At 46.9% G+C, this 23,009-nt stretch overlaps 4 protein-coding genes across 4 annotated transcripts; 1 reads left to right on the top strand and 3 right to left on the bottom strand.

The window, feature by feature from the left end:
- Nucleotides 1–331: 331 nt before the first annotated feature.
- On the bottom strand, nucleotides 332–1,443 carry LOC131669752 (endocuticle structural glycoprotein SgAbd-8-like). The gene is made up of 2 exons (XM_058944863.1): nucleotides 1,290–1,443; nucleotides 332–1,220 (listed from the first exon to the last, which is right to left on the bottom strand). The coding sequence occupies exons 1-2, from the start codon at nucleotides 1,305–1,307 to the stop codon at nucleotides 831–833; spliced, it is 408 nt and encodes a 135-aa protein (XP_058800846.1). The 5' UTR covers nucleotides 1,308–1,443; the 3' UTR covers nucleotides 332–830.
- Nucleotides 1,444–6,614: 5,171 nt separating this feature from the next.
- LOC131669753 (endocuticle structural glycoprotein ABD-4-like) lies at nucleotides 6,615–7,125 on the bottom strand. Its single transcript, XM_058944864.1, has 2 exons — nucleotides 7,091–7,125; nucleotides 6,615–7,022 (listed from the first exon to the last, which is right to left on the bottom strand). Exons 1-2 carry the CDS (start codon nucleotides 7,091–7,093, stop codon nucleotides 6,615–6,617), a joined length of 411 nt encoding a protein of 136 aa, XP_058800847.1. The 5' UTR covers nucleotides 7,094–7,125.
- Nucleotides 7,126–9,734: 2,609 nt separating this feature from the next.
- Nucleotides 9,735–11,098, top strand: LOC131669698 (endocuticle structural glycoprotein ABD-4-like). The gene is made up of 2 exons (XM_058944774.1): nucleotides 9,735–9,812; nucleotides 10,327–11,098. The coding sequence occupies exons 1-2, from the start codon at nucleotides 9,801–9,803 to the stop codon at nucleotides 10,744–10,746; spliced, it is 432 nt and encodes a 143-aa protein (XP_058800757.1). The 5' UTR covers nucleotides 9,735–9,800; the 3' UTR covers nucleotides 10,747–11,098.
- A 2,362-nt stretch (nucleotides 11,099–13,460) lies between these two features.
- On the bottom strand, nucleotides 13,461–15,305 carry LOC131669720 (endocuticle structural glycoprotein SgAbd-4-like). Its single transcript, XM_058944812.1, has 2 exons — nucleotides 14,971–15,305; nucleotides 13,461–14,363 (listed from the first exon to the last, which is right to left on the bottom strand). Exons 1-2 carry the CDS (start codon nucleotides 14,980–14,982, stop codon nucleotides 13,881–13,883), a joined length of 495 nt encoding a protein of 164 aa, XP_058800795.1. The 5' UTR covers nucleotides 14,983–15,305; the 3' UTR covers nucleotides 13,461–13,880.
- Nucleotides 15,306–23,009: the final 7,704 nt, after the last annotated feature.

The following is a 23,009-nucleotide window of genomic DNA, read 5'->3' as shown; positions in this document are numbered from 1 at the left end:
CTGCAGATGGTGAGTTCGGTTGCGACAAGCGCGAATATTGGGAATATTGGGATTCCACAAGTCAGGCGAGTGATATTGCAAAACGAGCGCGCTGTGCAGGCGTGTGGAATCGAAGAAAGGCTGGCAAAATAAGGGAGATAAGTGAGCGAAACGAGTCATACGCGCGACAGAATCTTGAGATAAAGTGAAGGTGTACCGCGCGCGCGCGCGCCTGTGTTGGATGTTTGCTCGTTTGGCGCGCGCAGTGAGGGGAAAAACGAGGACATGCCGCGCGGCGAACAAGAGTGAACGTTCGTTAGATAAGCGCAATCGGTAATAAATCAGTGCCACTTGGGATGCAACGTTTTATTTCATACGTGTACAATTATAATGCGGCATCGGCTGCGCCGAGAAGAGTATACAAGTACTATCAGTAAAGAAGAAAGTGCTTATGAGCTACCGATCGTGAGGTCTACCTTTGCTTGTCTTTTCATTGAAAACCGCGCGTCTGCGGCGAACGGCAAGAGCCGATACAGATCATCGGATGCGCGTATACATAAATACATATATTTTAACGTGGACGCAGGTAAGTTCAGATACCTTGACGCACGATACACAGGACATCCGTGCGGTGGCGGCGGCAGCGGGGGTGGCGGCAGCGGCAGCAGCGGCGGCGGCAGCAGCAGCAGCAGCAGCAGCAGCAGCAGCAGCACGACACACGCGCTCGTTCGATCGAGGAGGACAGCGGGACGCGTATGTACAGAGGAGGGAGAGAGCAGAGAGGCGAGGACTCGATCCTTGGGACGAGTGCGCGCGAAGCAGAGGCAAGGGAAGGCGAGACGGGCGCGCGCTCAGGACTTCTGGTCGTCCTGCTCGGGGTGGGCGGCGTTCCACTCGAGCGCCCGCTTGATGGCCTCGGGGATGGGCGGCGGCGTGGGCAGGTGCGCGCCCTGCGGCTGGAAGCCGTTCTCGTCGGCCACGTAGGTCATGGCGATGTCGGCGCCGTCGTCGGCCTTGTAGCTGAAGGCGCCCTCGGCGTGCATGGCCTCGTTCTCCGCGCCGGCGTTGTTCAGGTGGCCCTCCTCGTTGGCCTTGATGCCGTTGCCGGCCTCGAAGGCCCACTTGTACGAGCCGTCCGGGTTGGGGCCCTCCTGCGTCTGGCTGACGATCGGGATCGGCTCCTCGGCCGCCGGCGCCGCGGCCGCGCTCGCGCAGCCGGCCACCAGCAGCATCGCCGACAACTGCAACGACCGAGCGGCCACGCGGCCTGTACAAGCACCGACTCGCGCTCCCGGCCGCGCGTCGCTTACCAGTGCAGCAGCGTTCATGGTGGGCGCTCCGACGGTCTCGCTCTGATACGTGAGTCTCGGCGCTGGGTGCAGCAAACGGGCCCGACGATCGTGCAGCCGCCTCCGGACGAAAGCTCGCAGCCGGTCTCGGAGCCCAGCAGCCGCGGTGGCGTCTTTATATATACGCGGCGCGCTGCACACCGATGCTCCTCTCCCCCGTGACGGCGCCTCCGCCTCCTCTCGTTCCTCTCTCGCTCGCTCCCGCGCGGAGCTCCGTCCGCGCCCGCCGAGCCGTGCATGTCGCGGCCGACGAGAGCGGCCTCTCGGCCACTTTCGGCGCTCGCGCCCGTCGCCTCGGGGATGCGCGACCGGCCCTCGGCGTCGCTCCACCGCCGAATCCGCCGAATCCGCCGAATCCGCCGAATCCGCCGAGTGGAAAGCGACGCTCGCCCCGGATTCCGAGCCCAAAGACAAAGCCGCTCCGGCACTCCCGCCCCGTGCCCAGACAGCTCCAATCCAGCGGATAACGGCTGAATTATGACGATCGGCCTCGCTGCTCTTCGGATAGCGGCGACGCCGGCAGGAGCGCAGAGCCAACGCGCCTGCACATACCGCAGGCGTGTCGTCGACGATCGAAAGAGAGAGGCAGACGTATCCTCGGAGTCTCGGCTGCGCTGGGCTCCGCTGAGTAGTCGTGTGTGAGAAAGAGCAGGCCTCCCAGTGCATCATGATGTACGTTTGTTTTTCAATCGAGGTGCTGCGCCGTGCCCCCTCGGCCGCCCTGCCCTGTTTTCTCTCTCTCTCTCTCGCCGTGAGACCGCCGACGTTTCCCTTCGCGCGACAGACTCTTTCTATTTTTGAACGGCTTTTGCCGCGTCGTTCGAGAGATTCTGGCGACCACCCCTGTCTCGTCCAGCCGATAGCCTTTCTTCGCGGTGACGACCCGAGCAACGATCTTGCACAACGTCGCCAAAGTCATGTCGGCGACGGCAGTCGCTGAGAGCGCGAGGCAAATAAATCTCGGATCGTTCGTCGCGGCGCTCGTCGCTGGCCGCGCGACGATAAGCGGAAAAAAGAAAAACACGAGAAGTCATCGGCAGAACGCCGCGGCGAGCGCAGAATCGCAGCCCAAGGTAACGTCCGCGAGCGACCAGTCAGTGCCGGAGTCGAATTGCTCGCAGGCGAAAAACAAAAGCAGCGCTGCTCGGGAAAAACATGATCTCCCCCCCCCCTCTCTCTCTCTCCCTCGCGCGCGCATCTTCTAATTAATCGATCAGCCACGTTACGTCGCTATTCTGCGATTGCTCAAGAAAGTCTCACCTCGCCTCTGAATTCGCCTCTGCGTCGTTAAAATCCCATTGCGCAACGCGCGGCGACGCATCTCTCGAAGAAGCGGCGCGTGTGGCGTATTTTTTTCTCGCGCACATATTTATCTACATATGTGCATAATGCGTCTGTCTGTGTGCGTACAAGAGTAGGCCTCCCAATGCATCATGACGTATATTTTCCAATCGCGGCGCTGCACTATGTACAGTTGCATACGTACACTCCCGCGAAACAGCGTGCAGACTGTTGCCTTCGTCCTCTTTCTTTATACACTTCTGTGGATTTCAAATGACCGACGCGTCGAGAGACGACTTTGCATCGACTATTTGACGGCCTTGTCGCGCTGACTTTTTGATTTCAGCTGTTAGTTGTTCAATTTTTCATTTATCCCCTGTATCATTCTCCTTTGCCGCTTCACTATTGTTTCTTGCGTGCTCGTGTCGTTCTGCAACGGCTCGTGTACGTCAGTTGTTTCTCAATGATGGTGCTATTGAAGAGGAGCTATTCAAATTGTAACCTTTTAAGACTCATACATAAGAAAACATTCATTTTCTCGTTGATCACCTCCGTCTTCCACCTCTAATTCATTCGACTAGATATTCAAGAATTTCCACTTGGCATTAGAAAAAGGAAAAAAAAACGTTGCGATATCCTTTGTAACAAAGACTCGCACTCGGACTCGAATCCATCGAGACAACGAAAGACCTCCGTCGAGCACAGTCAAATGTATCCTGGTCGCGAAGGACAATTAACGCGAGCGAGCGATTGCCAAGGAGATTGTTTAGTTTGCGAACAGTAAATTAGCGATCGCCATCTTGGCAATAATGACGATCACGGCCGACGATCATCGAACGATCATCCGATGTGTCTCTCCGCTTCTTCAGCTCCGCTCGACAGCGAGAGATCCTCGTCGAATGCGCCCGATCTGGGAATGCAACGAGTGAGCGCTCGGGAAAAAAAAAAAAAAAAAAATGTGCACAATCGCGGATAAATGCACGTAGCCACAATTGTAATTGGCGGCTACCGCCTGAGCGTTCGCGGTGGCGAACAAGTTTTCGCCCGGTGAACGAAGACAAGGAAAAAAAAAAAAAAAAAAAAACGCAGAGCGCGACGCGCGTGTGTTCTGCACGTCGGGCCGTTGCATTGTTTTGCCAACAGCGAGCAGCGTTGATCCATTGAATGGAAAAGCTAAACGATTGCCAATGGTCGCTACTGATGGTATCGATGTTGCGCAGCGGCCTGCTCGTTTAAAGCTGGTCGAGCGACAATTGGACAATTGGGATGCAGAACAAGCTTGCGCGGGAACCCAGCGCGCGAACCGACGACGAGATCGATGTAGAGCTACGTCCAACGAGGCTCGACGCAAGAACAATTAAGTCGGTCGTGAAGGGTGGGCACGACGGTAATTCGCTTGCGCGCCAAGAGTTACGACAATCGCGAGCCGCAGTCTACCGCACACACTGGCATCGCGGCGCTCGATCGCGCTCGTTCGCGCTCGTTCGCGCTCGTTCGCGAACTATCGGGATGCCCGCGAAGCAGAACAACGAGAAAGGGATAATCGGCTTGGCCTACCCGAGCGCGATTGATCTTTGCGCTCTATTATCGTAGTCCAGGCTGCCACTGCAATTTCTGCCTCTTTTTTTTTTTTTTCACATGCCGTCATTCTCTATCGATGTAAACATGTTCCGCTCTTGAGGAATATTTCCAAGCTACGTCACGAATCAGACAAATCGATTACGCGCATTTGCATGGATGAAACGAACTGGCGGATCGTCAGTTTTAATTGTCGATTCACAGACGGCCGAGATAGAGAGAGAGAGAGAGCATCCACAATGTCTATTTCCGAGCCGTATCGACAATTTTCGCTTTGCTACGGCATTGACGCCATGCATTCATCGCATCACCAGCATCGACACGAGTAACGACGACAAAATGTCACCCAAACAAATTCATCTTCATAATTCTAAGCTTTTCAATGGCTCATCCAAGTATATGTTAAAAAGTCAATGTCGAACGTGTTCGTAAAGCTTACTCCGCATCATTCACCAGGCTAACCCCGTCGACTCAACCATTTTCCGTTTATGCATTCGATCGTTTATCCAACTCGATCGCGTTTTCGTATGAACATCTCTACCTTGGCGCTAAGAGCGCTTCTCGTAAACCGCCCATTGCCGAACAATGCATAGCTGCCTCGATTTACTTTACACATTAGCTTCATCTTGTGAGCATTCACGTCTTGATCGTCGTTAATGCCACACTCTTTATTTACTACTATTTGGCATTGTGACTTGAACTCATCAATGTTTCGTGACACATAGTATATTGTAAGTCATCTATACAATTCAATGTGTACAACATGTTGTAAATCATCAATGCTTATTAACATCAATAAGAATCACATCAAAATAAAAGTAATTTCTTAGTAGGCCTGTCACTGAAAATGTTTTTACTTGAAAATTTCGTCAACAGTTAATAGTCTTGTTACGGATACTTATAAGGTGAAACCCTTTAACGAAAAAAATTAGCATTTACTGCTGTCTTTACTTTCAATTTCTACGAACTATTTCAATCGATGATTTGAATGTAGTTGAGAAAGAGCCGATCTAACGAATCAATGAATGAAAATGGAGTTGTGCGCGTTTTCAAAAGAAAGATGAAAATCTTATCGAATTGCTATTGACTGTCTTCGCTCATTGGCGGTTCGCAATGGAAAAACATATACACCTCGACGATACACGTTGACCAACCGCTGAATGTGATTTCTCAGGCAACTTCCTGGACAGCTCCGATGAATAACGGTTAAAGTGTAACTTGTGACATCATCGCCATTGTCGCCTCATCAGCCCTCGGCAACAGAAATTAATGCTAATAATCGCGCCTCGATTGCAGTGCGCGACTAATGAATTATCGTCGAAAGCCGGCGCAATGCGAAAGTTATTATCCGAGCATAAATATGTTGGAAATTTGCAAGTTGCGTAAATGTCCCTTCGCGCTCAAGTATTTCGTGCAAGAATTGAAGATTGCACACGCGGCATCGCAATGCTCTCGCCGCCGCGTAGCCTAGGCGGCCGCGAGACACTATAAATTGGGCAATTACCAGCGCGCGACGAGACGAGGCGCGACTTGCGTGCTCGCTGCTGGATTACATTATGATTCCCAGTGGTCGTGGATACGCGCGTGCACGGGCGGCCGCGTTCGATCCGCGGCCCGAGCGACGGCGCGGCGGGACCGATTGCTCGCGGGCAGGCGCGGCCGATCGCCGAGAGCGGCTGCAACCGGGCTCGCAGTGCCGATCGGCGCGCGGCCTCGACGCAGGCGCGCCAAACCGCTCGACGACGCACGCAGCACCTCGTGGTGCGGATTGCGCCGCGATTTCGGGAACAGCAGCTTGAATTTTCCGCGCGTCTCTCGTCGTCTCGATTTGTCACCGCGTCCTGACGAAAGAGCACGAGGTCGGTTGCGCAAGCGACGAGACCACGTTAGACGCTCGGTGAGTCGTCCGCTGATAATCGTAGCTAAGCGCGGATGAGCAAAGCCGGCAATTCGAGGCTCGAGCCGCTGGTTCATTGGCAAAATGGAATTTTAAGGGAATAGCCGCGTCGCGGATAAAGGCGCAGCGAATCGATCAAGTCGCAAGTGTGTCGCGCGATTAGGTAAGCTCTGCGGCGTCGCGGCTTATCGGGCTGCAGGCTGCAGGCTGCAGGCTGCAGGCTGCAGGCTAAATTTATCATCGACGCCGGCCGTATTAAATAATAGACCGTCGGCCCGATGATGCCAGTAGGCGCGACGGGTTGGGTTTTTACGGGTTTTTTTTTTCGCTGAATGCTCGGGCGAGGAGAAAGAGTCGCCTCGGCGCCGCTGTGCGTTCGAGCTAACGGGCGAAGGCTTTGTGAAAGTCGACTGACGGACCAGACGCGAGCGAGTGCCGTGTGGTTAACAGTGTATTTTGGCCATATATCTACATACTTATGTACAAATATTTACAGCGAGACGCGGAACACGAGCGCGGCGCTCGGCCGGCTACAAGTTGTCCTCCTCGGGGTGGTGGGCTATCCACTCGAGGGCCCTGAGGATGGCCGGGGGTATCTCGGGCGGCTGGGGAATGGCGGCGCCCTGGGGCCGGAAGCCGTTCTCGTCGGCGGTGTAGCTGATCTCCACGGGCGTGCCGTCGTCCGCCTGGTAGCTGTAGCTGCCGCGCACCGAGGCGATCGTCTCGCCGGGCTCGGAGCCCGGCTTCAGCCGGCCCTCCTCCTCGGACTTGATGCCGTTGGCCGTCTCGAACGACCAGTTGTAGGAGCCGTCGGGCTTGGGCCCTTCCCCGCTGCTCCTCAGGATCGGGATGGGCGGCGAGGTGCCCGGCGCCGCGGCCGCCCAGCCGCCGTGGCTGCCCACCAGGCACGCCAGTCCGAACAGAAACAGGGATCTCTGCTGCAACGCCACGCGGCCGATGCGTCAGCGCGCCAAAGACAAGTGCGAGATAAGCTTTACGGACTTACCATGTTGGGTGTAGTGCGGTCACGGGTGTCCTTACGACGTGTGCTTGGCCAGCGCCGGAGCCGCAGCTTTTATATAACCAGAAGGCGACGAGACGTGGCCCCTTTGATGCGCATAACCGAGCCCCGCCTAAACGCGCATGTGTGCCGCGAACGGGTCCTACGGCCGTCTTCGGGCTCCCCCTCGATCGCCACCTGCCACGCGCTCCTCTGGCGCGGCTTCCCGCGCGGCGCTCTTCTCTGGACACCGGCGTCGCTATTGCGACACGCCCGAAAGGCTCCTCGCGCGCGTGTCGCTCCTCGCGCGCACTACGAACCGTCTTGATCGAGACCCTGAACCCGGCTCTTTTGCCCATAAATTTCCTTGATTTATCTCGGCCGAGCCTCGACAACGCGCTGCGCATTTTTCTTCTTGCAACATTAGATCTCAACGCGAGCCATCTCTCTCTCTCTCTCTCTCTCTCTCTCCGGTCTCCGTTTCACAGCCTCGTGCATTCGATCGATCATGCACATCCGCGCAGGCACCACTTGCGCTTTCATTGCAAGCCTCGTTCCTAGCGATCGTTTCAATAGCGCTCCGCTAGTCCGTTGCAACGACGCTCGCGGATTCCCAAACTTCAACAACACTTTACGCGCGTGCTTTCCCCGGTCAATTACGCAACTGGCTGCTCAGCTCTGCCGCCAAATTTACAAAAACTAATCGAGCGCAGCCCCGCTCTATGCAAGTGTCCAAGCTGATCTCGGCCAAAACGGTTGACCGTCGTTAGGCGTAAATAAATCGCGTCGTCCGGATCGCCAACGGAATACGCTTGCCAAGGAATCCATACTATATGGGAAGTTTCGGTGAACCAGCTGCTCACTCGAGTGCTAAATTTATCAACGCTTAAGGCAAAAAGTCAAAGATAATTGAAAGAATCTATTGACTTTTAAGGTTGATGCCACCTTTATAGTATGAATGACAATGCCGACTAATTTAAATAACAGATTTCGTGCTTTAGCTTAGTCATCGTGAAATCTCACAGCCGCTTATTTTCATCGCACTTGGATCATTTCAGTTGGACATTTGATTATTGATAATTTTTCGATGCTATTGGTTCAGCGAGCAAATAAAAAAATGAAAATTTTCAATTAATCAAAGTTACATAATTTTGCTATGCAGGTATGTTTTGGCAATCGTCAATGACAGATAGTTGTGGAACACGAACGTCATCGGATATACATATTTAATCGACAATCAAAGCCTGACGTACTTGAAAATAATTCGTTGCTATCACGTGTTAACACGTAACAAGTAAAGAGAGAGAGAGAGTGGCGTAGCAGCATGTGATATATGTCCAGGTATTAAAGATGAGCTGCCGAAATGATGGTAAGATTAGCAAGAAACAACTATGCGGTCGCATTGAAGCTGGTAACGTGATTCGCAAGAGTCGAAACAGTCTTACCTATAGGAGAACTCTCAATTTGTCAGCCCGCGGCGTTTCGTCCGTTGCTCGACTGCGATTACATTACATGGACGGGGCACGATAAGGCTGCACGAGAGGAGCTAATATTTGCGTGAATTTCACTTTTCACGGGACGTCGCTCCAGCGCACGCGCGAATAGAAATTGTCTTGAACTAACTACGCCATCAATCTGCGGCGACTTTCATGATGGCACTTGCCAATTATTAGTAAGTTTGTTCAAACAATAATTTGAGGCCACGAGATCGATACATCGATGTGCGCTTGTGCAATCGTCTCCCAGAAATCTTTCCAACCAATTTGGCTCCCACGATCGTTTCGTTCTCATTGCGACGAGCTGACACTTGTCTCGAATATTTTTCATTTCTTCCTGTCACTAAATATTGCAAGCTTTCTAGTGCTTCGACCCGTGATTCCGATATAATCTGGAAACCAAATTTTAAATTTGAAAGTTGTCGAAAGGCAGAGCACTACGTATACATAAAGAAAAATTTAAGTAACTTTTCGCCGCGGATCGTCGCTCCAAAGAATCGCACGTCGAGTTGGTCATTTTATACCGAATCAGCAGAAGATGATTGGCACTTGAGCATCTGCCTCCAAATTACCTTTACTTTTCAACAACATATTCAATATTTTAGCCAATGCCGAAATATAACTTTAAAGATGGTAGCGGTGACGATGACAAATGCACATCGCAGGTATTGGCTCATCTCCAAAAATAAATGAGACGGCAGACGCGCGAGACTTGTTGAAATTACAGGAAAAATCGGTTTCTTACGAAAAACATCTGCACGAACAATGACGCGATGAAGCTGTGGGAAACTCCGGGAGCCACAAAAATGTATAAGATATCGCCGATGCTCTTGCCCAGCAGAGCACTGTTGGCAGCGCGCTCGGTAGGGCGATCCGTCGCTCGCCCTATTCAATCCGCGTTAGCGCGCGCGACCTCCGACGCTCGCCTGGTTTAATGGTCAAGGCGTGTAAGGTCGCCTTGTCTACAGCAATTACGCAGATGCGCGGGGCCCGATCGCATCTGCGCCGGAAAAAAAAAAAAAAAAAAAAAAAGAAAAAGCGAAAAAAAGAAAGAAAAAACGCAATTGAGCATAGCCACGCGAGTGGGGACTAGTTTGTTTTTTGTCGTGGCACCAGCTATATAAAACGTAAGGCCCAGCCGTGGGCAAGTGTCAGTTCGCTAAAAACGCTCTGTGATACATCTGCCGAGTCGCTCCCGTACTCTCACCACTCATTCCAGGATGAACCGATTGGTGAGTAAGCGCATCCAGGCACACTCTATACCTGCAATTGCCTTAGGCATTAGGAATATCATGTCCTCTCCATTACGCAAAGTGGAATGCCACGTACGGCGCTTGTACGCTAAACCGCTCGTTTTGACTCTTCTTTTCGTCTACGCTTGAATGAGAACCAGCGTAGATGCCCTCGTTCGGCAGGTATATCTAATCGAAACGAGGGGCTGCGTTATCGCACGACGTTAATGGCTAAAACTAATCGCGACAAATGAAGACGGTCGTACGTAGTGTACGAAGAGGAGCTGCTGCCGAATGAATAAATGATGAAAGCTTTGCGCGCTGGTGCGAGGCTGCTAATAAACAGCCAAATATTTATAATGCCGGGTGCTAATTGTCCGAATGGGGGCGGTTCAGGGTCGCGATCTTGGACGGTGTAACGAACGAGGCGAAAGGTCCAGGGCCAGCTGTTGTGCGGAGCTCGACTCGAGAGCGGTTGGTCAAAAGGCAAAATGAACAAGGTTGCGAATTGCAGGTATTGTTGGTCGTCGCCAGCCTGGCCGCCGCCAGCGCCGTGCCCCTTCAGCCGGACAGCAGTACCGCCGTGCCGGTGGCCATCGTGCGCTCGGCCGCCGACGGACCCAACCCCGACGGCACTTACAACTGGTCGTACGAGACTGAGAACGGCATCAAGGCCGAGGAGCACGGCGAACTGAAGGCCGTTGCGCGCAGCGCGGACAACGAGGAAGGCCGCCAGGCCATCGCTGCTCAGGGTGCATACAGCTACACCGCCCCCGACGGCACTCTCTTCGAGGTCAAGTACGTCGCCGATGAGAATGGATTCCAGCCCCAGGGCGCCCATCTTCCAGTCGCTCCGGCCATACCCGAGGCTATCCAGAGGTCTCTCGAGTGGATCGCTACCCACCCCCACAAGGAACAAGAGGACCAACAATAACAACCTGAGCGTCGTCTTTTCTTCCCTCGGCTATAGATGACCAACAGCCGGACTTATCGGGCGTATCTAGCGCTCTACATTAGGAGTCGCCTCACTCGTCGATAACGCACGCCTGTTTATTGATTACCTCTTTTATTATTCCTACATACTCTAATCCTACTAGTGCATCACTTTTGCTCCATTCACCTTTTTTGTTTTCGTTATGTTCTTTTGTGTTTGTGTTTGTGTTATTTTTCGTACGTTTTGTATCTACGAATTTCTCAATCTTGACTTTTTGACATTGATATCACTCCAACTTTTCACATGATAAATCCGAGATTGATAATAATTAATAATGCTGGCGAAGGTACATAAGCAAATTTTGTCAAATAGTAATAAATATTATTTGAATGAAATAAACGGTTCATTATTACTCAGCCACAGACTAACAGTATATAACAACGCGTGATCATAAAGGATACATGAAATTCCTCAAACATTATATTCGGTACTTTGGAAATGGCGCATTATTCACAAGCGTATATAAAATGCCTCACCCAGGTTTCAAAGAGTCTCCTATTATTCACTCTTAATGCTCTTTGAATGCACTTACGGCAGCCGTATATTACTTTATATCTATAGTTACGTAAATAGTTTGCCACTCTAAAACTTTATTAGATTTATTTTTTCGCTTACATGTGACGTGCGTGAAAGCTTTCTCGGCGCTATAATCATAATAAATATGTTTTACGCGCCACCAATACCAATGAAATATTCTTATACTTTATAATTTCACTGACTCTTTTTCTTTTTCCATGAGACTTTTTTAGTTTACTGAAAATATGATGAGAATGGAGTTTGTGAAAGAGTCGATTGAAACACCATAAATATTAATAAATCAATCTTTGAACATTAATATCGATTTAATTTAACTCAATAGGTATTCTCATAAATAACACATTCGCTTGTAAACGCTCACAGTAAAGTGAATTATTTTTAAGTAATTATAACAGCGTGTGAGCCTGCGTGTAACAATATTGTTTAAATTGGAGATAATCTCGAAATTAAGAAGTTGATAAAATATTCTATGTCGCACGGGGCTGTTAATTTCAATTTCAAAACAATAATAAAATATAGATCGGTCGGTCTCTCAACTAAAGATTGTAAATTCGAGTCTGGTAAACGAAATTAAAGCAATTACCACATTGAAAGTTAGTTTGATCTCGTCGGTAGGTAATAAAACGTACGCGGACGCGCAAGTTGTATGTGAAAGAAAATCTTTATCCGGAACCTTTCACCTTGGAACCAAGTTACAGGTTGTTATTTGAACGAAATGAACCGATGGCATCACACATACGTTTACATGAAGTCATGTGGTATTCGGAGGCGTTCGAGAAGGAAAAGAGAATGGATAGGCAAAGCCACTTTCGATCTCTTCACCGTGAATCGTGACCCACAATGAAGTATTCCAACTTCGTCTTGATACGGCTTAGCAGCTCTTCTCACTTTTTTTGCCGCTTGATGGCCTTTTATCGCAGCCGTACATCGAACTAAATTTATGCGGTTTTACGAATCGTTGGATTCGGTAGCAAGTTTTAAGATTGAGGAATAAATTGTTCCTCTGGGTTTTTCTTATACTATCATATGACGTCATTTACCAAATATATCATCACAAAATCAGCACAATTACATATTGGTTTGAACTATTCATTGATATTCGATGTGAGAATATCCGGAATACTGAAAAATGTGAAAGCAAATCGATATAGAATAGTTTTGAAAATATTCAGCACGATTTCTAGCGTCATCTTTGAAAGATCACGTCAAACTTGTCTGATTTTTATCGTCGGTAGATTGGCTAGCCCCGTAGATTTCCGGAATTCGTCAAGGACGATAACGTAGATTCGGCAGTATCATCTGACGTTAAACGTTGTAAACACGGCAAAATGGTAATTATATTATTCCGCGTTCATGTGCACTGGCTGCGTTAAACTACAATTTTTATTCGAATTATTATCGAAGCTCACGTTAATTTTGAAACTCACTGGAATAGAGATCATACGATTTGTCAATCATTGCTACTATCGCCTATACACTTATAGGCGTATTTTTATCTATTTACTAATTTATAAGTTAATCCGTTACATATAGATCGTCTATTATCTGTTTAATCGCACGTATTTTTACATACCTAATTTATACTGACACCTTATATAGTAATCAAATATTTATTCTGCCACTTGTGAGAATCGAATCGTCCAACTACACGTGATTCCTGTAACTTACTGTCTGATCTTTGCGCAAAATGCAGTTAGTAGCTTCGCTAGGTGGCGATAACTTTAACTGAGAGCCGATTGACTTGTGTTATTAACTACTATTACGCGATAAAACGATTACTTAAACAAAAAGTTATTTTATCGCTTTTACGGAGAGAGTGGTGAAAGCTCTGTAATACTCAGGGTGCCAATTACCTGAATACTGTACTTACAGTTCGAGGTGGAATTCGAATCATCGGAGCCATAATGTCACAATCTTGGAACAAACACTTATCGAAAAAAAAGCCATTGGTACCCCAGATATAAGAGACCAACGTTCTATGCACTAAGACACTGGGTCTCTTCAATATGCACGCGCTAGGAACTCAGATCCGACCCCACCCTAGTAGTTGTTAGTGTGTTCATTGTAAACATTATTCAAATTATAATTTTATAATTGTTCGAGTTTTCTATGTTTTGTAGTAAATTTTATTGCAACTATAGCACATTTTAATATAACAATCCTCTTAATGAGGGAATTATAAAACAATAATATATTTGTTGAACTAACCTAAAGATTATTGATGGCGGTGTCGCATGTGAAATTGTTTTTTTGTTTGTTTCCGATAAAGAAAAAATACACGAGTGTCCTTGTATTGGCAAGTGCAAATATTTGACAAGCAACTACGTGTCTGAAATAGGTATAAAATGATGAGTACAAGTGCGAGATAATCTGCAACTGATTGACATCCAGGAGTGTGAAAAAAATACATAACAGAAAAGCCATCAGCATCAGCGGGAGTAGGAGAGTCGGGAGGTGCAAGTGAGCCCCCGGAATCTATACAGAGAAGGAACTTGCAGGAGCTGCAAATGGAGGAAGATCGGAGCAAGACAAAGAAACTAGAAAGACTGTTGTCTCTTGAGTGGGAGAGGCTTGTTGAACTGCTGCTTCTTGATGAGGATGGGCTTGGGCTGGAGGGGTTTGAAGCTGGTGGGCGCATCGTAGTCGGGCTCCTCGGTGGTGGGCTGCTTGGCGAGCCAGTCAAGGGCTCTCTGGATCTCCGGGGGAATGGGCGGCGGAGTGGGCAAGTGGGTGCCGGAAACGCGCGCCCCAAACTCATCGGCGGTCCAGCTGATGGCCACGGGGGTGCCGTCGGGCGCGTTGTACTGCACCGAGCCCTGGATCAGCTGGGTCTCGTCCTCGGTGCCCTCGTACTTGCGCTGGCCAGTCTCGCGCTGCAGGATGCCGCCCTCGGTCTCGTACGCGAACGCGTAGTTGCCCAGCCTGTCGCCCACCTCGTTCTGGGCCTTCACGATCTTCTCCGGCTGCCTGAAGTACAGCTCGTCCTGGCAATAGGCTGTCGCCAGCAGGCAACTCAGCAGCTGCAACACAACGAGCACGCCTCGTAACGGCAGCATCGACGACGCGGTCGCTTTCGCCTGGGACGGCTCGGACGGAGCTCGCCAAACTGGGCGCTGGCGCGTAGCGCGGCCTGCATCTGGCTGACGCAACGTGTGTACAATCGACGAGCCTCCTCCCACAGCCTAGCTCTCTCTCTCTCTCTCTCTCTCTCTCTCTCTCTCGCTCGCCGCTCTCGCCATTTTTCCGCGCGGATTCTCATACCCTCTCGCCGCGATCGGCCGTTGCCTCCGGCAACTCTACTGCACTGCGATGGGTCGCACCTTCTATCGCGTCTCCTTCGATTTTCTCCAATTAGCTCGCGCTCCTCGCTTCTATGCGCCGCTCCACACCAGCACCGACAATTACGTGATTTTACCAATTGCGAAAAGCTTTGCTATTTCATTCAAGGCCATTTATGCAACTATCGTCAATCCGACGCGCGAAGAATGTCGCGGCTGCGTTCGATTGGAAATGGATGAGTATGATGAAAAAAAAATAGATAAAATGAAAAGACACAAACTGAACGATTAGCTCGAGATCCGACTGCGAACGACCGATGAAGTTTGCCACGTGCGACTGAAAACTCACCAGGATACGCATGGCGAAAGCTTCAGGTGCAGGATCACTGGCGATTGGGTGGCGATTGGGACCCAAAGGTGCGTTTCGTCAGCTGACGGATAAAACGAGTACACGGGCGTTCGCCGGGTGAGCACAAACACGCCACACTTGCCGAGCAGCAGAGCCAACGCGAAACCGTGCAAAAAAAGCGGCCGCGCCGAACGAGAATCGACAGGCAGACTGAGGCCCAAGCAGGAGTGAGGTCCGCGAGAGACTCTTGGATAGTCGCGGGGGCACTGCGATCTTTATACCGTCTTTGCGCACCCGCGGTCTACACCCGTCGCACGGGGCTTTTACATAAGTCGGGAAAGTACAATTTCGGCGCCGCTCCTACCACTCGCGCCTCACCCTACTGGGCTTTCTCATCGCCGATCGGCAATCTCCCCCCTGCCCGCTACGAGCTTCCATTGTCCCGTCATTTTGGACAGGATTGTCGACATCGTCCTCCGACTCCCTGTCGCTCTCTCGATCTTTCTTTCGATTAGTAGGCTATTCTTCTAACTTCTTTGACATTGCGTTAATTAATATAAAGTTATTCTTAAAAGATTGCTTGTTTTTTTTGTGTCATTGTGAAATATTACACTTATTTAGCAATCGTGCGTTCATATTTATGTTAATATTTTATCCGCGCATGTATGATTGCTTTATAGTTACATGGCCGGTAGCAACACAAAGATTTGAAAAATCAAATGGAATCTCTGTCTAGGAGTTATTGTAACGAGGAATGCGCCATTCGCCAGGTAGATTGAGCCACGAAAAGCGCACTGCTCGACGAGCTTTGCGCGTAACTTCTCGTCGGCAAGTTTGAGGATAATTCTAAGTCTCTTTATGCTAGTGGGTCACAGCTGTCCCGTAAAAATGCAAGCCTCGCGCGCCTTCAACGATTGAGCGATAAAATGAAGTATTTTGATAGAAAGCACGCTTCTAACGATTCGCACTTCCCGCTACATAATCCTACATAATCATTGCATAATAGGCCGCGAGTAGATAAACTGTCTTTTGATCATAGACGAATATAATAATTAAGCTTTACGTAACGTTGCATACAGGCAAAGTATCTGCACAAGTACAAAGTTGTGTCAGACGAACGTGCGCACCTCTATAGGGCTCATTAGAAAGTTTATTTTTGACAAACGAACGACGCTGAGCGAACGATTATAGGATCGTCGTGAGCAACGAAATATAATCGTCGCGCGTATTCGTATCGATCGTTTACACCTGAATTTAGCGAAGCTCCATCCTGCTACGCGCCGCCGAAATTCATCGACCACAAGTGACAAAAATCCACGAGCATCACTTTATTGCAAAATACCATCTGCGCCTTCTTCCTCGGGGTCGAACTTTCAATAAATAACGTGTCCGAAAGCACGCGCCAGTCTGCGACATACTCGCGCGCATAATATTTACGTGCACTTACATTACGTCGAATTCGTTATGAAATGATAAAATAATCAGCATAACTGAATTAACTTGCGTTAACTAAAGGTTATTTAGACATTTTGGACTAAGCATGCCGTCTAACCTTCGCCTACTTATATACATAAATTCTAATGTGAAATTTTCGTTTCATTTTTTTAAGACAAGTCGAATGAATTATTGCCAAGGTCAAATTTAAAATGCAATCGTGCGATCCAATCTGCAGGCCTGCACGGTAAGATGATAGTTTTGCCTTCTCGATTGTGCCAAGTTAAAGTTTTTGATTATGCTAATCTGCAGAGCAGCTCGTGAAATGTTATCTGCTCTTCGACTGCTCAATTGAGTAATACTATAAATAAATTTTGGAGTAATACGAGTAGGCAGTTTGCCTTGCTTTAACGCATCATCCGAGACATCATTTTCCAAAGCGAATGGACGCACTGATCTGTCATCGGTCTAGCATTCGACCTTTGTCAATGGTTGTCACCAATATTGTCACACCCCATCACCTTTCATTACTTTTTCCATAAGAACTTCATTAGCAAACACACCTTTCCACCTGACAATGGACGTGAGTAACAATAGCATTATTCAATCGGCTTTACGTTTGCCTAACAATGTTCATCAATATATTATGACAATCGTGGAAATATTATTAGCTCTCCGAATTGATGTCACTCTTAGAACAATAGTGCCAAATATTACATGCCAACTGAATAATTCAGTGATTCGACAATGAGCTACTTTCTCTCTGACCAAATAGCAAGAATTATTGAATCGTGAATTTTAAATGATCCAAGACTGACGCTAGCTGCTATGTCATGGAATCCACGGAGAGTCGTTGCTCCGCAGGATATCAAATCGCAAATGTCATGTGCGGTTGAGAAATTGAATATGCAAAACGAGCAACGCCGATTACGATATCGTTGTCAGGATCGATCATTTCGTAAAAACAGTTTTCGTTTCATTTATCGCGATGCAAGTATCTGTCGATGAATTTTTGGATTTGCCTCATCTAAGTTTTTTTTTTTCACTCGCGACACCGATCGAGCTTCAATTTTCCATTCCGCGAATCGTACAGGCTTCGCCTGCTAAATTGCTGACCCTTTCGTTTCTCAAGCCATTTTCAGGCATACAAACTGAACGTGAACTACGTATGCCCCAGGAAACCACGAGCGGTGCATGCTCGTGAGAAAGAGCGCTCCGGGCCCGCCGAGTCTCTTGTTTTATGAGCGCCAGCCTACCAGCTTTGCGAACTCCTTAGCACTTATTTATGACGTTCTTCCTACGAAATCGTTCGACAACTTTTATCGTGTAACGATAAAATTCCGTACAGAGAAAAAAATAGATCCTCACTCGGACTATTGCGATGTTTATTTCACGTAGGCGCAAATGTCATTAGAATGTCGTTGCTGCAATAACATACGATTTTGTCATTATGAACAGCGATCTTAAAAACCGTACTCCTCTCCATCACAGATATTTCACACAAATAAAACTATAGCGAGGCAAAGATTTCCATCAAATATACAACAGCGCCATTTTTTTTTTTTTTTTTTTTTTTTTTTTTTTTTCAAAAAATTAACTTGATAGAAATGGCAAGTGGAGGGACTGTTGTGCAATCAGGAAGCGCAACACTGATAATTCATGTTGCTCGTTAGAATGGTCTTGCTCGGTGGGAATAAAACCGAATACTCTCTCAAAGGATCAGCAGCGAGTAGACTACGGGCGCCGAAACACTCCCTCGCTCTCGCGTTCGATGTACGATTCGAGAAATTGAACGCTACCGTTAAGCCATCAAAGAAAGTCTTTTACATTCAGTCAAAAATATGAGATATCAGTAACAAAGTTTATTTATCTTCTTTTCTTTTAGAAAGCATACTGACAATTAACGAAAGTAATTAAATGTAAATGTATCATTATTTCGAGTATAGGATAGCATTAATTGAAATATTGGAAACATATAAGATTGAAGTGAGTTAGAATAGCTTCAACTCAAGGTTTTAGTTAAATTGATCTGTTTCCGGTTCAACAAGCGTTTAGAAGATAAAATTCAATGTAGCGTTTCATAACTTTTAGCGATACGTTATTCCAATACTTCAAGTTTTATCTTACTTGATTCTGTCCTGTATTTATCGTTATCTTAATGGCGAATGTTTCGTGCGCATACCACTTTGACCGAAATAGCTGTTCTACCGTAGCTCTTACTTCGGATTTAAGTGCAAGAGCCTTGAGCATCGAGTCGTTGGTTGGGATAGAGTACTTGTTTAACATTTCAAGTTTTGTTTTTCTTTCCAAGTCATTGTCCATTGTATGGTTCTAACGTTTTGACTTCTTTGAGTGAAAATCTATTAACTTACAATAATATCATTATAGGTGCTTCTCCGAATAAAGACGAGAGTCAGTCAAGTTGAATTCTTTTGCTAACCCAGTTTCGCCAGTTTGTACAGATTAAGCAAGGACTCAATCCACTGTGTGAAATAACAAAAATACCAGTAACTACCTCATACAATTGATCTCAGGGACAAGATAGTGCAGTAAGTAGTTAATCGTTGCAGAGCTCATTTTCTTCTATAAAGGAGACTTTGTAAAAGTTATATCTTGCGAAATTATAGAGCAAAGAAAGAAGAGAGTGATGCGTAAATACTATAAATAAAAACTATCTCCAATCAATTTATGTTTGATAACGTTTTGCTGGTTTATCTTTATTAAAGTTAGTCAAATTACCGAAACCCATCTCAATAAACTAAAATTTAACATGAAATTTTAGAAGCAACGGTGATTTTTAACGTTGATTTATTAGTCATCATTTACACTTCATGCTTGACTTCAAGTTGGATGGGCTTCTGTAACAAAATTTAAATACCTTGCAAGGCTTCATCTAAAGAAATGAGCCGTCGAACGACTATTTTAATTGAAACAGCAAATGCTTGGAACGTTTGAAATCTCGGCTTGCAAAATAATTTAATATCCTTATAGGAGGGACTGCAAAAAATCAGAATGAAAAACTAAACGAAGTAGAATTTTAATAAAAATCCACTTGAAGGTATGCCAATTATTTTTTAATCTTTGGCACTTCACCTGTGTTGATAGACATTTAGAAAAATATTTTCTACAGAGCAGAAGTTGGTAAGTTGCCATGCTATGACACCGCCGTATTTTTGATCCAACAGAGATCTCATATAGTACAGAGCAGTTGACCGAGCTATGTCGGATTTCCTACCTTTCCCTTGTCCGACAATAGTTGCTACGCTCACCTACAGAGACCGTTTCTAGCAAGTTCCTATCATTTTTTGAACCACCAAACACTCTACCGTTGCACTAAGAGAACTATATAATTAATAAATGTGCTAGAGTTGCAATAAAATTTACTACAGAGTTTAGTAATCGTACGGTATACTCAAGTCATTATAAAATTTATCAAGTTTTTGTTAATTTGAATAATTTAAAAATTTATTATAACAAATAATATAAATTATTATTATTATTATTACTATGTAATAATAATTGTTAACATAGATAATAATATATTTTACAATATTCAGTAAAAGTTATTATGATTTGAACAATTTTTACAATAATGAACACAGAGTCGTTAATTACTGGGGGGTCAGATTGCGCGTTCTCAGTGGCAACTGCATTTTATGCAGAAGGAACTGGTTGGGACATAAGTTACACGTGCCACGTACAGATGGCGGTTCAATTCTCGCAAGTGATAAAATAAATAGATGTAACACGATGGCAATGTATAAATTTTAACAAGCCAATAAAAAATACTATTCAATTCAGAATAAATATTGAAATGCTATATAAGAGCATCTCAGTCTAAATAATACATGTAAAAATGCGTGTACTGATGAATCGTATACGCCCTATTTAAAAAATAATGTAACCTTCGACAATAATTCGAATGAAATATAACATTTTAATCTGAGAATTGCTTTGTATGTAGTAAAATTTACCGAACTACATAAATCTGCCGTATTCTGTTTATAGCAATAATTGCCATGGGTTCTAGTAAATACTATGTTACTTAATACAACTTGCAACACTTAAATTTTAATATGTTATATAGCAATTTTTACTACACTCAGAGTATATCTCACGATTACTGTGTTCTGTAGTAAATTTTACTATGGATTATGGGAGTTTTTATAATATCGATTCCTTAATGTAAATTCTTTGAATAATAATATTAAGCTGATAGCCAATTATTGCACATCCAATACTCGCAAAGTTCTTAATCCGCTCGTTTACGTCAACAGTCAAGGTGGCATTTTCTATTTTCGCAATTATTAATTTAAATCAACGTTACATGTTGAGTGTTACAGAATGTAGTACAGTGAGGTTTTATTTTCAGTTGATCAAGGGTAGCATGTTGAGAACACATTGTCATAAGCAGCTAATTGAAAATGGGATTATTTACAGTGACAGAAAGAAATGAAAAAGTCCAGTGGGCTCCAATCGCGAATGTAGCAAAAACGTAGGAAATATTGCGAAATTGCAAGATAGAAAGAAAGGTCGTAAAACGGTCGGTGGTGTGCACAAAACGCACCGGGTGGGAGTACGGGCGAAGCGGAGAAGGGGGCAACTGCCCACACCTCAGGGACAATTGAAAGTTGAATCCCCACCAACGGACACATCTACGAAGTTTGGGAAAGAGAGAGAGAGAGAGCGAGAGAGAGAGAGAACGTGCGCTCGAGGCACCACCCGGCGAACGTATTAATGCGCTTCACGTAACCCACGCGTCCTTAAATCTCGTGCTCTTGCCGCTTATTAAAGTGGCATGAGGCTTTCTATCTCTTTCTCACACTTTTGCTCCCTATATTTTTTGCGCTTGCTTTATTAATATAAGACAGTGGCGAGCTTTTACGATTTGTCGAGTACGTGCTTGGCAAGTGAGTTTCGTTCGCAATTGCGAAAGCGCACGGTTATTATGCATTGATGACTCCGCGGCAGACGCTTATTGGAAAGATCTGCTCGGAGGCTCGGGCATTATCGGCTGACCAAGCGACGTCGAGGGTTCCGGTCGCTTTGACGATTAGCTCGTGACTAATTTACGATCGAGCTCTTTGCCGGCAACAACTGCTCGAGTCGCACATCGACAGCCGGCAGTCTAATTCAGTCGAAGGATTTCGCCAGAGTGAAAGAGAGTCCGATCGAGCGGCGCAAGGAGCGCGCGAGCCAGCATCTCCGACTCGTCGCCACGCAGATCGGCCGACGTAACAATCGCGGCAGCTCGCATTTGCATAACTCGGATCATCTCTTGACATATTCTGAAAACATGAGCAACGTGTAAAAATGCGCGCAGCTGATGCAACTGCAACAACCGAGCGATCCGCCGAGCGCGCGGAGCTTTGGATTCCAGTATGACGCAATTCGGTCGCGCGCTCATCGCCGCCAGCCCTCCGCGGCGGCGCTTCGCCGGGCTCCGGTTACCGCGCGGTAATCGCGATTGTGGCCGGCGCCGATTGCCAATCGAAAGTCGACGCGGCTCGCCGTGGCCGCGGCTGCCGCCTCACGGGCGATTGCTCGCGATCGGCTCCTCGCGGCCATCCCCGGCTGGCAATTGATACGAGCACGCGCCGTTCGGGCTAAGCCACCTCGGGGACGCTCCTCTCGCCTCTTCGCAATTTTCGACTGTCACCGTTTGCGCGCGCTCGGACCGATCGGAAGCGCTCCCAGCGAAAACTTCAAATTGGATTTCGATCGCGGGGAAAAATAGTCCGGGCGTGTAAGCGCGCTCGCCGCCGGGAATCAGCCGCGGTAGATATCGCCCCCGCCGAGCTACGTATCCGGTCTCGCGTTCGATCGCACCCTCCTCCCACTTCGCCCCGAAACTTGAAAATTATCTACCGGCTTCGGTCTGTCAATGATAATCTCGAATATTCCCTCCGCTCCTTCCTTTCCACCTTCTGCCGCATCGCCCCCTCTTCATATTTCTATACTTTTTCTATACATTCTTACTTCCTCGCGAATCATACTTTCTACAAGAATTTTTTTCTTCATATCGTTGTTAAAATATGTTTAAAACGGCTGTATATACATTGCGTATGCGCGAACTCGCCAATAACGCAAGCTCGACCTGGTAGAACTTGATGCGCGAAGGCTCATTCGATTTTCTTTTTTCTTCTCTTTTTTTGCCAAATGAAGAGTGGAAGAGAGATTCAAAACTCGAAGAAAATATCATGTTTCAGTTTTTGCAATTTGATTTTTCAATTATTTCCGATGTTACGCGTACATTTTATATTATTTTGATGCAAAACTTTGCAGTGGTTGAACTGTTTGCTGGCACCTGAAGTACTACGATCATTGGAACATGAAATTCACTTGATTGAAAAGAGACCTCTTTAGTTTTTACGATGACAAAGTACTTTTACTCAAACCGATCTGAAACTTCGCGTACGGATATTGTTCATTTAAAACAAAGTTTCATATGATCAATTTCATAAAGATAGTTGACCCGCGCAATTGCATCTTACCCCAACTTAACTTTAGTTTTGTAAGCAAAAATAAGTGTGTGTGATACGGGTTTTTCAATGAAATATCAAGACAATTGAGATAGTAATAGTTTGAAAATAGGACTTATCAAA

Source organism: Phymastichus coffea, unplaced genomic scaffold (assembly GCF_024137745.1).
Source record: "Phymastichus coffea isolate CEN01 unplaced genomic scaffold, Cenicafe_Pcof_1.1 PCOF00096, whole genome shotgun sequence".
NCBI lineage: Eukaryota > Metazoa > Arthropoda > Insecta > Hymenoptera > Eulophidae > Phymastichus > Phymastichus coffea.
Note: the sequence above shows the minus strand (reverse complement) of the source record. Positions and strands in the feature narration are given on the sequence as shown.